General features: G+C 38.5%; 1 protein-coding gene across 1 annotated transcript in view; it reads right to left on the bottom strand.

The window, feature by feature from the left end:
* Positions 1 to 14,314, bottom strand: part of LOC145983922 (V-type proton ATPase 21 kDa proteolipid subunit c''-like) — a 46,733-nt gene that overhangs the window by 16,067 nt on the left and 16,352 nt on the right. Inside the window, exons 3-5 of the mRNA XM_083117075.1 lie at positions 5,997 to 6,080; positions 4,979 to 5,126; positions 473 to 608 (exon numbers count right to left, since the gene is read on the bottom strand). Coding sequence (XP_082973201.1) covers positions 473 to 608; positions 4,979 to 5,126; positions 5,997 to 6,080 — 368 coding nt within the window. The remainder of the gene's footprint in view (positions 1 to 472; positions 609 to 4,978; positions 5,127 to 5,996; positions 6,081 to 14,314) is intronic.

The raw sequence follows: 14,314 nt of genomic DNA, 5'->3' as shown, positions 1-14,314 counted from the left end.
CTAAGTACTAAAATCTCTCTAGCTATTAAAAGCTGAGGCTCTAACAGGCCAGTCAGCACATATAAGAACAAGACACAGCCCTGCAGAGAATTATACTGGCCATAGGTCCACATGCCAGAGCCTCCTTGCCCTCCAACTTTGGTGTACTATGTGGAATGCTCACTTCTTGAGCATCTACCCTCATCAGAGATCCTCAGCACTTACACATTTTTATTAAAGTGACCCATTAGCATTTATAAATATACTGAATACAAATTGTTACAATGTTCAAGCATCAGTACCATTGAAAACAGTGGCGTACCCAGGATTTTTTTTAAAAAGAGGAGACAAAATCAGGGGGGAATATGACCCAACCAACCTCCCTTGGGCACGCCACTGATTGGGACTTCAGCAAGGGTCATGACACTAACTGAGATTGCTTGCCGCATAATGTGTATCAAATATAAATTTTACAAATCCTTTTGTTACTTACCTACAATTCCTACAGCAAGACCACAAAACAGGTTAACCAGGCCCACACTCACGCCAGCTCCAAACAAAACATACCCTGCCATCCAATTCTGATTCCTTACACTTATTCTTGATCGAACTTCCGATTCAGTGAATTCCTAAAAAGAAGTAAATATCAAATCTATCATGATGATAGAGATGTTGATGACAAACACAAGCATTAATCATGTTACAAGTGTCTACAAGTAGCAGATTCTCTAGTAATACTAGTAGAAATGATGCCACAGAAGTAGTCTGATTTTATTCAAAATCATGTGCTCCAGTATCAAAATTTATCATGTTGGTTATTAGAGGCACATATTTATGGTAAATAAAAGATTAAGATTTAAGTACAAAGGTAAAGTTCCCCGTGCATATAGCACCATGCCATGAAGGCACATTTAGGGTAAGTGTGGGTAGGGCCCCACATATTCACAATCTCTGCCATTTTGGAGGTGATGTGACCAGCACCATGCTCTGACCCCCTATATCTCCAGGGTCCCCCCCGTATCAATCGATTTGAGGCTGGGTGAGAACCAGAGCTGTTTTATGCAGAGACAAGGCCAGTAAATTTTCGACCTTAGATCACACATCCCGGGAATTGAACCTGGAACTCCCGCATCGAAGTTGGATGTCCTACCAAGTAGACCATCGCGACACTAAATTTAGTACAAGATTGGGCACATTTCGGGATCAAAAGCACTATATAAATTAGGATTCTGGTGTTAAAATGGTGAATATAACCCTAAATTTGATTTAAAAACTTACTTATTATACAAAATAAACTTTCCCCTTCTAATAGCACATTTGTCAGAGTATTAATGTTTTAGAGTATATTTTGCATTTTGCAGTTCGTTTTGCATCATTTCATGATAAAACATGGTAGGAAAATGCACCCTCACACCTCCAAAAAACATGAAAAATAAACATTAGAGTGTGATATTTAACACTTCCGTTTTCTTGGTCAAAAATGAAATATGCATGCCCCCGCCCCCTGGGGGTGGGTTGGGGGCAACTATGAAATTTGAAATGGAAACCTCCATTTTGTATTGTAGAATCTGATTCTAAGTATGAAAATAACCAGGTTTCGGTACTACATTTCCCATAACCCAGGAAAAACGACGTGGACGTAGTAGTATTTTGTTCCCATCGGGGTGCTTGTTGTAGGTGAGTTCCCTCACCTCTCACCATCAGGGTGCTTGTTGTAGGTGAGTCTCCTCACCTCTCACCATCAGGGTGCTTGTTGTAGGTGAGTCTCCTCACCTCTCACCATTCGGTGTTCTCGCCAACCTCAATTCATTTCCTGCTCAAATTGGTATCCCACCTTTTCTTTGCACAGTCCCAACCGAAGATACACACCATTGGAAACATTCTGTAACATCTCCAGACTAATTACATTTGGCAGTGTACGAATTCTGTCTTTCAATTCCTCAACATCATTGGGTTTGGTTTCAAAAACTTTGCTTTTCAAGTATCCTCAGTAGAAATCAAGAGGTGGCAAATCAATTGACCTCGGTGGCCACTCTATGGTGCCCCTTCTACCAATCCACCTGTCAGGGAAAACGTCGTTCAGCACATTGCGAACAATTAAAGCAAAATGAACTTGAGCTCCATCTTGTTGATACCAAACATTCGCGAATGCATCCCCAACGATGGTTTGTATTTCAGGTATTATCTCATTGGTCAACAAATTTACGTACTTTTCAGATGTCAAATTGCCATCAATGAAGTATGGCCCGATAATACGATTACACAATATTCCAGCCCAAACGTTAACTTCTTGCGGGTACTGTGTACGATGCTCCCTCATCCAGTGGGGATTCTCTGTGGCCCAATACCTCATGTTATGCCGGTTGACAGGTCCGCTAACTCAAAGGTAGCTTCATCGGAGAAACAAGTCCACAACAGAAATAGATTATTTCTGTCGAATCGTAGCATCATTTCCTCACAGTATTCAAGTCTATGATCATAGTCGTCTCCGATGAGTTCTTGCACTAGTTTTATTTTGTACGGATGATACAGATGCGACTTTACAATTCTAAGGATAGAGGTTTTACTTACTTCGGTTTGTTGAGCTACTTTTAGACTCGGAGTATGGGCATTTTCTTGAAAATGCATTAGAACTTCCAAAGATTTCTCATCCTTTGTAGCAGTTTTAGGTCTTACACATTGTGGTTCATCCCTGATTGCTCCAGTTCTTTCGAAGAGATCAACGGTTCAATAAACAGTAGATTTTGAAATAGGTACACGATTCGGGAACGTATCGTTGAATAAATGCACAACGTCTCTGTATGATCGTTCCCTATCACCAAACCCCCGCATCATGAGAACTATTATCCTTTCCCTCTCTGACAATGCCATCATTGACAGAATACGAACAGTAATGGATTTTCTATTCTTTCGTAGACCAATTAATACTCGAGTATGATTCTCCTCCCCCCCCCCTTTCCTGAGTTGCAAAGAATGCACACAGGGTTACTGAAACTAAATTTGACCGCCCACTTTCACATTCTGTAAGATCTCACCTCTTACACAACGATCACCTTAAGCACTTTACCTTCACCATGGTAGAATACAGGCAGCTCCTCACGCCGAACCAACCTGGTGGCACGATGACTAAGCCCACTGTGTGTGTATCGTTGTTGGTTGGGAACTGCTCATGCAGCAAACTGTCGACGCACATCAAGGTAATCGCATGCCCACATAGTGTCACCAGAGGCAGACCAGTCGACTTCGAGTGGCCCTATGGGAGCGCAGAAGAAAAACAAATCGGGCCGTGACGTAAACAATTCAGACGTTTATGCTTTTCGACTTTGGGAACGAAGAAAAGGCGGTGGTGAGTGGGTAATTAAGTTCTGGTCATCACAGAGGCGAGGGACTCACCTAAAACAAGCACCCCGATGGGAACAAAATAACACTAGGTCCACATCGTTGTTCCTGGGTTACGCGAAATGTAGTACAGAAACCCAGTTATTTTCTTACGTAGAATGAGATTCTACAATACAAAATGGGGGTTTCCATTTCAAATTTCACAGGGGGCGGGGGTGGGAAATCAATTGTGATATCATTGAATAGCTTTCTTTCACTTATTAACACATATTTTTTCGTTTTCCGATTCGATGTGTATTTCTCATGATATTTGATCATTCTGGGATTTTTGGACCACCCGGTATATAACATATTATTTAAATGCATTACATAATCAATTCATCAATTTATTGCAAACTGAAAACAATATTAATTTAATAGGGTGCCGCATTCTCTTTTATAACGTTTTAATTTAGATTGTTCACCTCTCCCTAGCTACGGTTCTTAACTTTTACGAAAAAAAAAATTAAGAAAAATGAAATGTCATTTTACTTGCATAAAATCTGAAATCAAGAATGGCAATTTCCTCTCTCTACCTCCCCCCCCCCACCACCCCCTGGAAGTGCCCTTGGCCATCTGGAAGAAAAAATACAGAAATACATGAACACTAATTCCATCTTGAGTATCATTTTGTCCTGCTGCTCTTAGATTCTGCTCGACTTCCTTTTTTTTTACTTCAATGTTTGTCCCCCCACCCCAAATTGATTTTCAACCAAGGTTGGGGGGGGGGGATGCCACCTGTGGTTGCATCATCTTCCATCTGCCCCAGATCCCAGATGCTGCGGTGTCAGGACAAAACGTGAAGTGCACAGCAACTTCATCTTTGTTAAAATACCTTTCTGCAGCACTATCCCCATGAATAAACTAACATTTCTTCACAAACTTGGGCCTCTTTGGCAAACCCTGAAATGGTACTTTACTAAACATGTTATGTGTATCATATAGAACGTACTAACAGGTAAACTATCCATCACGATATAATCCGTGCACGTGAAGTAATTTCCTGAGCATGAAATGATGATATCTTGAAAGCACCTGAAATTTTTGTTCCAGTATCACTTGGAGAAAAGAGGAACAAGTAGATGGACAATAAAACAGTTTAACAACAATGCCAAAATAATAACTCTCTGAACTGTAGGCAAATATCGAAAAACATAAACAGGCCACTTAACACTAGAATGGCGGGAGGGATCAAAATGAGCCCCACCTTCACTGTTTCTTTAATAACTATCCAGATATTATTATTTTTTCCTATAAATTTTGGGACTTTCATAGTTCTTTGTCCTTTTTGAAATATATATTGAAATCTACAAAATATAATTTATTTCTGTGAAATTTCATTTTGTAATCCTAGAACAGCGGGAGGGGCCAATTTGACCCCTGCAAAGTTTCATTTCTGCATGCTACTATAATACGTAAAGCACAGAAAATAATATACATTAAATATATGTTCCCATTCTTTTTCAAGGCTTGGCTGTTGTATACAATAACAGCGGTCTCACTACAATAGCTAACATTCTGGTGCTCAATGTGACTATGACACTAAGAGTTACTGTTTTCAACACAGTTTTGAATAGGGGTGGGGCACTGCACCTGCCTACATATTAAGGAACAAACTTACCTCCAAAATGCCTGATAGAACAATTGCCGTTATAAGACCATAGATTGCGACAGCTTCACAGAAGATAACAGAAATGAGATTCTTTGTCTTGATCCGAGGAGTTTTCACGCCTCCGCCCACAATGCTAACTCCAGTTGTATGGATTCCCCTACAAAAAATATTTTTAGCTATTAATTAGGGCTGTACTGTTAAATACTAAAGTATCAGAATTGATATTGGTTCAAATGTAATCATTAATACACACCAATACTTTTCCTGTCTGGGTTTTTCTCGAGCAATACTTTTGAGGAATGTGTAATTTTCTTTAATTTTGACAAAACATTGCATTGTAAAAGTTAATTTCTTAGTTAAATGATTACTACTTTAATATTTTAATTATCCCTTACATAATTATTCTAATAGTTTACAACAAATAAATACATATATTCTGAACACAACTCTGTATTAAACTTAGCTCATGCCACATCATACTATTAAAAAACATGCTCACCTAGGCATATCGAATTGTTATGTCCATTATTCATTTCACCAAGGTCATGTGGCTTCTTTCGGGATATTAAAACAGGAGTTCTTAAAAACCAGTATTCATAGGAAAACAAGATACAGAGGAACATCAATTTTACGTTTTTCTGGGACAAAATTTAAAAAACAAATTAAAATGTGGGAAAATTTTATAACATCTTGTTGCAACCATCAACATTGAATATACATTGCAATGAAAATGTAAAATCTGTTAACATAAAATTGGGGTTCCACTGTACATCCCATACGCATAGAGAAAAGGTCTAAAAATTATGCTACATTTAGAATATTGTTAATTGAAAGACCAATTTTACCAACAACATGCAGGCTTAGCAATGGTGAAACCCTTCATCCTCTTTCTTAGTTAAATTAACAATGAAATTTTCCAAACCACAATCATCAGTACAAGCATCAAAGGCAATTGCAACATTAATATCTCTATGTAAATATAAAACTTAATCCCAACCTAATTCTTGTGTGTACTTAATGTACTTACATGGCAGCTCCCACTACAGACAATGCCACAGCAAGTCCAATTCCTGTAACAGCCCACATGTATGGTGATGTGTCTGTGAGGAACCTATGTATGGAAAAAACACATTAATTTCTAATGAACATATTTTGGTAACACTAATTAAAATACAAAAATTTTCGGAATTATGGCACATAAAAGTATGCTACAAGTGCTATAAAGACCCAAGTTCCTTTTGTTTTATTGAGATTACATCATGCTATGAATGCAATTCTAACATGGTTCGATTTCGATTTACACCTGTTAACACACACTGCGGAGTTTTAAAGATTTTTTTAAATATATGTTTTCGTAGTTAGGTTAGGCAGGCCAGGTTTGGTCCTCTTAGCATTACAATCAAGTCCCTAAATGCATTCTACAAAGGTTCCAATTTACTTCTACATTAATTCCCACTAGTCTACGATACTTACAATCGCTTGTCAATGGAAAATACATTGTCCATGGGAAACGTGCATGCTTGCATAAGCCAATTTTTTTTTTCAACATTAATAACTTTTTCAAAATTAAAATGGTGCTAATTAGTTTAAGGAAGGTTCATATATTGTGTGACAATGATTTCCAAAATTCTACAATAATTAGTCTTTCTGCTAGGAGAATTGAAAAAACATCATAAAACAATTAGAACCCTTACCGCTATAAATACTAGATGTTTATGACAACCACTCTAACTTGGTTTTACAAGATACAGTTTAGTCACTTAAATTTGGAATGACCACACTAATATTTATAATTAGAATGAGTATGACCAAGAATTAGCCTCGATTTATTTAACGCAGTAAAGTACCACAACAATTGGTATACTGTGATATGTGCTGCATACTAAACTATCTGAATTAATATTACTTTCATTAAAACACTTACTTTAGGTAAGTATGGTATCATGAGTCATATATAAATATTATCAAGACAATTTTAATATATCTGCTTGAATTGTAAAAAAGTGAGTTACGAACAAACAAGTATAATTCATAAATCCTGTCAAAGGTATTTACATAAACAGATATATAGTATTTCAGATTGTACAATGAATGAAAACTTACGCTGGATGCATCCCAACTCAAGATCGATGTCGTACATCAAACATGGTACCAATTAGTGAATATTACATACAAGTTTACATATGTCAATGGACAATATGAAAGTGACAATCAGCATACAACAATCAATACCAAAAAACAGATTTTCTGGATGTCAAAGTTCAATGTAGTAATATCATTTTAAATTAAATTCCAAAACCTATATTATGCTTTCCATAATCTCAATGTTTAGTAGTGATACACCAAATGAAGAACATCGACACTAGTAATGTATGTAACATCAATATTGTTGCACTTTCTCATCTTCCAAAGTCAACCAGATACGAAATTCCTAAGTTTTCACAAATAGACAAGAGTTGTGCGCTGACGATTGCTCATATTTCTTATATTATCAAGTTCGTCATTCCCATGCAAGAAATCTCATGTATACAAAAAGATGATACTTTTCCATACCTGCATTTGTGAAAACTCGATGAAAATAATATGGCCTAATCCTCGAAGGTTAAGAATGTATCATTTCTAATTATTACGGTCTTTCACATGTTTATTACATTACATGTGACCTAAAAAGTGCCAAGAGCAAAGCCAGAGAGAACAAAATCATTCAAGTCTCTCTGCAGTTGAACATGGCTAATACAAGGTGGCGCAGAGGAAAACTGGAAATGTTGTGTCTAGAATTAGCAACACTGTACCGCCAGCATTTGTTCAGGACTAATGTGACATCATTGACAAGACTTTGCATCTAGTAATGATGGTGCAGAACGTGTGTTCACTGTGAAAGTGTTTTATAAGAACAGTGATAGTGTGACTACAGCGAAAAGGGTATTTAGGCAGAATTACCAGATAGGACATCATGGTTGGGTCCCATCGGCTCACACAATTACAACCTGGGTGTGTAATTTCGAAGAAACTTGTTCAGCCTTGAAGAAGTAGTCCCCATGTGGAATTCGAACAGTATGTACCCCAGAGAATATGGAACCAGTTCACGTTGCCATTGAGAGGAGCCCTTGCCACTCCCTTCGACAACATGCATCAGAGCTACAGTTCAGTCAAAGAAATGTACAAAGAATAATGCATGCATTAGTTCCACTCCTATAAGTTACAGATTGTGCACCAATTGCGTAAGGGTTTTTGCGAACTGGTGATGGCTAAGGTTAACGAGGACACCAATTTCCTTAACAATTTGTGGATGTCAGATGAAGCCCATTTCCACTTTAGCGGCTACATTAACAAGAATAATTTTCATTACTGTGCAAAGGAAACTCTTTGTCAGCTTCCCGAGCATCGATTATATAGCACCAAGGTTACAGAATGGTGTACAGTATCATGTCATGATGTCATCAGCTCTTATTTTTTGAAAGTGAGGTGGGCATTGCAATGACAGTGACATTGTCTCGGTATGTTGCTATGCTTGAAACATTCTTTACATGATGCACATCTTGACGTCTAAAACATGTGATTTCAGCAGGATGGAGCCACATCACATACTGCTTGACAGTCGATGAAAGCCATTCACGCAAATTGTTTGCAAGGCAGGTCATTTCATGTAATGGTAATATTGCACGGCTCCAAGATTCCCTGATCTTGGTGTTTCAGATTTCTTTCTGTGGGGACATCTCCAAAGCAAAATGTACAGCACACGTCCTGCAAGTACCGCTGAACTGAAACAGAAGAAGAAATCACTGCCATTCCTCGAGACATGATAGGCCTACACCGATCATTCCAGAGTTTCCACAGCAGACTATCAGAATGTGTAAGCCAAGATGGAACACATCTTTCCGATGTCATCTTCAAGAAGAAAATTGACATATAAGTGCCATAGTTAATGCATTTCAATCATGCATATCTGTACATGCATTAAATGTATTTTTTTCCTGTGCTTATTCGTGCATTTACGTCCATCAAAAGTTTCCCGTTTCCCTGTGCTACCCTGTACCTACTTGGAAGCAGAACCTTAGAGCCAATGGCAAGAGGATTTTGTACCCGTATTTCCATAAGTGCACACTAGTATCAATATATACATATATAATTTTTCTTCTACATTTATTATTATTATCGAACATTCAGCACGTCTCCAAATCCCCATCAGTTTCAGAGAAGCCAAGGAAAGATCATTTGCCTTGCCCACAAAAGGTGAAGGCTATATTTACGCTTTCTCTCCCAGAAGCCCCTTTGTCTCCCCAACGTAAAATATTTCCATTCTTCCCTGCAACCAACCCCCTCCTCCACGCCAGCCAATATAAACTGGACATGGACAAAAAACCCTAACCCAACGGTGAATTTTGGCAGTTCAGTGTGCGTCTATAAGCTAGACAGAAGAGTCGGTGTTGGGAATTCAAGTGAAGAATCGGTGATGAGAATTCAGGTGACAAGTGTGTGTCTAGAACTTGTGCCGGAGAATCTGTTGTCGAGAAGTTGCGAATCTGTGTTGAGAATTTAAGGTGACAACTGTGTGTCTAGGAATAGTACAGAAAAGTCTGTCATGAAGAGTCTGTGTTAGGAAGCCAGTGTCCATCAGTGCCCAGAGTATTGCACATAACATTTAAGTTACGATGAACGGGATAGTTTTCGTCACAAGATAAACTATATCTTTTTACATATAAAAGTATATATGTAACTGGTCAGTGCACAGAAGACACATGTGAACTGCAGGGTGGCTACAAACAAGCAGAAATGAAATTCCCTGACATTTCCAGGTTTTCCAGGACAAAATTTACATTTTTCCCTGACAATTACAAACTAAACTAAATCGATGTTTTTGCAAATGGAAATAATAAGATGTTTTTGCAAATGGAAATAATAAGATGTTTTTGCAAATGGAAATAATAAGATGTTTTTGCAAATAGAAATAATAAACTCATACAGATCCACGTATAGTTTTCTTAAGTACCAATATTATCCTCTATGAAATTGACTTAATTTCTCTATTCTCTATGATTTGAATTCAAACTGCAAAATAGTGAATTTGGAAAATTATTACAATTCACAAGCTAGGGAAGAATTACGGAATTTTGTCATACGCAGTAAGTTTAAAGTCCTCCTCCGAAGCCGAGCGGGTTAAGGCATTCACTCGTCTTGAGATCGTTCGCTGCGGGACGGCGTAGGTTTGAATCTGGCTCTGGTCGGAATTTATTCGGTCTACGTATAGGGCCGGTGGCAACCCACCATCGTGAGGAAATTGGGGAGCTCTGAGTGAGTGAGCGTAATTCGGTCACGGAGACCTACTATAACGACTGGGGATACGTCGGGCTGACCCCCCGACTATTCCAATACTGGTTGAAGATCTCCACGCTTAGACGTGACGAAGGAAAACGTGGGAGGGAGACCGGCAGCCGGTAGGTATGCCTAGGTCCTTCATGGGCTGTTGCGAAACGGATTTAGTAAGTTTAAAATAAAATACTTGATTATTTTTAAAGTTACGACTAAATGAGATAAGAGTGAAGAGTGATTGATTAAGAAATACAATTTGTAATTTATCAGTCTCCTTATGCATTCTCGGTATTATATGTTGATATTTCCACTGAGGTTTGGAACCCTCTGCTTGCAAGAACCATGAGTGCGGACTCATTTTTCAATGCATAAAGATACTTCTCTCTTCTCTGTAAAGCAAACAACTTAACTCTTGCATATAAGTGAAACAATTGAATCAAACAAAATAAAGTGTCATATTTCCTTAGATTATCAATGGGATTTCTGCTTCAGTACAGTATATCCAAGTAAAGTACTGTGAAACTGACAACATGCAGTTATACCATAAATGCTGACGCAAGGAATTTATAGAATGTCATTGTATAGGTATCTGATTTAGCTAACCACACATTAAAACAGGAACACACTAATAATAAAAGTTTGTGAAATTTCATATACGAGGGGCATCCTGAAAAAAGGTCCAATAGTGCTTATACGCAGCACTAGTGGTCAGAGATAGACACACACACATGCAGGCAGGAAGAAGTGGCATGTAGCTGTAATCTGGTACAGTTGCAATGCAGCCATTTTAGGACAGTTCTAGGTTAAAGATTGCAGCACTCATACAGTCTCCCACCGACTGAGATGTATCCTACATTGCACGCTCGGAATTTGGCACAGAGCCACCAGCAATCGTGTGAGGTGTGCAGACCGGACGTCATGAGTGAAAGGATGGTCAGACGATGGTGCAGACAATTCACGGAACGCCAATCGAATGTGCACAACCCCATACAGCTGAGTACACGCGGGCCCTTTGCATCACTTCAGGTGAGAGATCTTGGACCACTCCCTGTACAGCCCTGGCCTTCAATGTACCGACTTTCATCTCTTTGTTTAACTGAAGAGGTTTCTGGCAGGACAAGGATTTGACAGCTACACTGCGGTAGAGATAGTTCCAGTCTTTGCTGTCAGACACATATACCATGGGCAAACAAAATTTAGTGCCATGCTACGACAAATGCCAGAACAACGACGGTGATTATGCCGAAAATTAGGTTAGGACTCACTGTTACTAATGCAATAAATTACAACTGATATTCATGTTTTATTTATGCCTAATCGGTAGGGACCTTGATATTTTGTTATTTTTTAAAAATTAATGATTTTCTTATTTTTTATTTTTTACTATACGGTGTTATTTTTACCAAAATTCACATTTTCATTTTAGCACATTTTCTGGCAAATATCTGAAATTATACCTTTATGGTGTTTTTAAACTACTGTTTCAAATTGTAAGTTACATGGCTTACGCCTCTTCGTGAGATTTTGATATCTTGAAAGTTATTTTCCATACCCCCTTTTTAATTTTAAGGTAAGGATTTTAGATAAAGGAATTTTCTCCGTATATACTGCAGGGTGCATAATAACCATAAGTGGCGACGCACCCAAAAAATTAAAATCAATCAATCTCATGTGACAGATACCGATATATTATGGCACCAAAAATTGGCATTATCTTTTTTTGACTTGTTAGTGTTACGTTTCCCAAAATTCGCGTTTTTGTTTTAGAACATTTATCTGCCAAATATACCGAAACTTAATACTCCATTGTGCTTTTAAACTATTATTTTGAATTGTAGGTCACATGGTCTACGTATTTTCGTGACAGTTGATATGTTGGAACAGATTTTTGAGGAAGTAAAAGTTAAGTGCTCCCCTGAACTTTTCAATGAAGGTGTATAGGGGTGTGGAGTTAGGGCCCCACACTTTCTTGATCACGGTTGAAGGAGGGGGTGATGTGATCAGCACCACGCTCCTAGCTACCGTTATTCCTCAAAGTTTCCTCAAGGTACCAGCTTCGTATGATGCTGGGTGGGTGCCGGAGCAGTTTGAATAGGTGGAAAACATCCCGATTCTCCCACCAGGGGATCGACCCCGGGTCTCTTGCATAGTAGTCAGACGCCCTAACAACTGAGCTCCATTATTACTCGCTCAACATATGCCGATGGTGCGCACTTAGCTTGGTAATTCAAAACATATCTCGTGCGACAAATACGAAGATGTGGCTCCCGTGTGACTGTAGATACGCACTCGATCTCCTGTTAGAACCCTGCCACTTTGCTCTCTGATGCAAATGGTTTTGATACAAGTTGAAAAAATTGCGGGAAACACATGATTTAATGTGGCTGTCGGAATTATTCCATGTACGTGTAACTCTCTAGTTTACTCTTGAGTAAAATGTTGGAAAACTTGCATGTTCTATGTACACAAACATGGCCTAGGAAAGACAAGAATGTTGGATTTCATGGAATTTTTCGTTGTTTTAGGACATTTCTTTAAAAAAAATCGCTAAAAACGCAAATTCGCATTATTTCAATTTTTCGAACGGGCGAAAAATGTGTCCAGGCATCTCTGCACATTCATAAACTAACTTCGCAGCAATTACCATTTTTCACGGTTTTGGCGTTTACAAAAAATCAATGTCCCTACTAATTGGAAATTACTTTCTGGGCACCCCTCGTATAAATCAGTAGATGGAAAGTGAAAATTAGCAGGGCTGGCAGAGAAAAGTCAATTCTTGAAGAAAGTGATTTGCTTTGATGATTGAATGATTCGACTAAATATGATATTAAAATATGTACGTATTTATTATTAGTACTTTATTTCATAATATTGGACATTAACTTTACTCAGTGACAGATTAATTACCATCTTTTACGAGTTTAAACAGACAGGACAGAGAGTGGCGTTAATTTCATTGCAATATATATCCCGTTTGGTTGGATTCTTCTTGATATCTAAGAATAGTGCAATGTCATTGTAAACGTATGTTAACTTGTGCTAAACCAGTAATACGTCAGGCGCTACGACGCTAGGGGGCCCGGGTTCGAATCCTGGCCTGGGAATGGATATTTGTAAGTGTCCATTCATCAATTTCATCATATCATCCCTCATTCCCATCTTCGCAAATTAGCCAAAGGTGGCACAAAAAGCGAAGTAAAATAAAACAAATCAAATCAAAATCAAGTAATACGTCAGGATGATGAAAGAAAACCTTCGTAAGCACTGCTACATTAAATAAGGTGAAGTGAGCCAGAAGAGTAATAAAATTCCAGCAGCATATTTGCAGTCTAAAGCTCTTCTTGTTTATGCATGCCATTTTTGTTGGATGTTGCAGTCCATGCAATTTCTGTCGCATGTTGTAGTGAGATACCTTGTCGGGTGGCGATATTCGACAAAAATCGTATGTATCAATGGAACCTATTTGTTTGCATGTTCCTTCAGTTTGCCCAACAAAATGCCAACTGTCGGACGGCACCACCCGCTCTTATCCCCTCCATCTGTTGACAAGTTCCCTTACTACTCCCATACGCACAAGAAAAAATGATAAATCAATGCACTTTCCACGTAATATTTAGAGGCTTAACCTTTACTCCACCGATGATACCGGTATCATCAGAGTAAGGTCGTACTGGCCCGATGATACCATATGGTATCATGGTGCTGATTACGAAATGAATGTTCTTTTTGGACCTTCATACTCTTATGTTTGGGTGGAAACTCTGACACAGGTCTGGAGCAAGCCTGGGAAATTCACATTGATGGCCAACCTCCCCCCCCCCTCTCCGCAACATATCCATGCCACATTTCCAAACAGAGTTTCACATTTTGGCTCATTATTTAACTTGTATGGCACCCAGGAACATGAAACATGTTTCAGTCTCTTTGGAAACTTCCATTCTTTGAAGGGAATACTAAGGTTTGCGCATTCTTCCCAAAATAGCGGGAGAAGATGGGGCAAACTCCAGATTTGTATGTTTTTTTTCATTGAAATTC

This window comes from Lepisma saccharinum, chromosome 2 (assembly GCF_977018435.1).
Source record: "Lepisma saccharinum chromosome 2, izLepSacc3.1, whole genome shotgun sequence".
Lineage (NCBI taxonomy): Eukaryota > Metazoa > Arthropoda > Insecta > Zygentoma > Lepismatidae > Lepisma > Lepisma saccharinum.
This window is presented reverse-complemented; position numbering and strand designations above follow the sequence as displayed.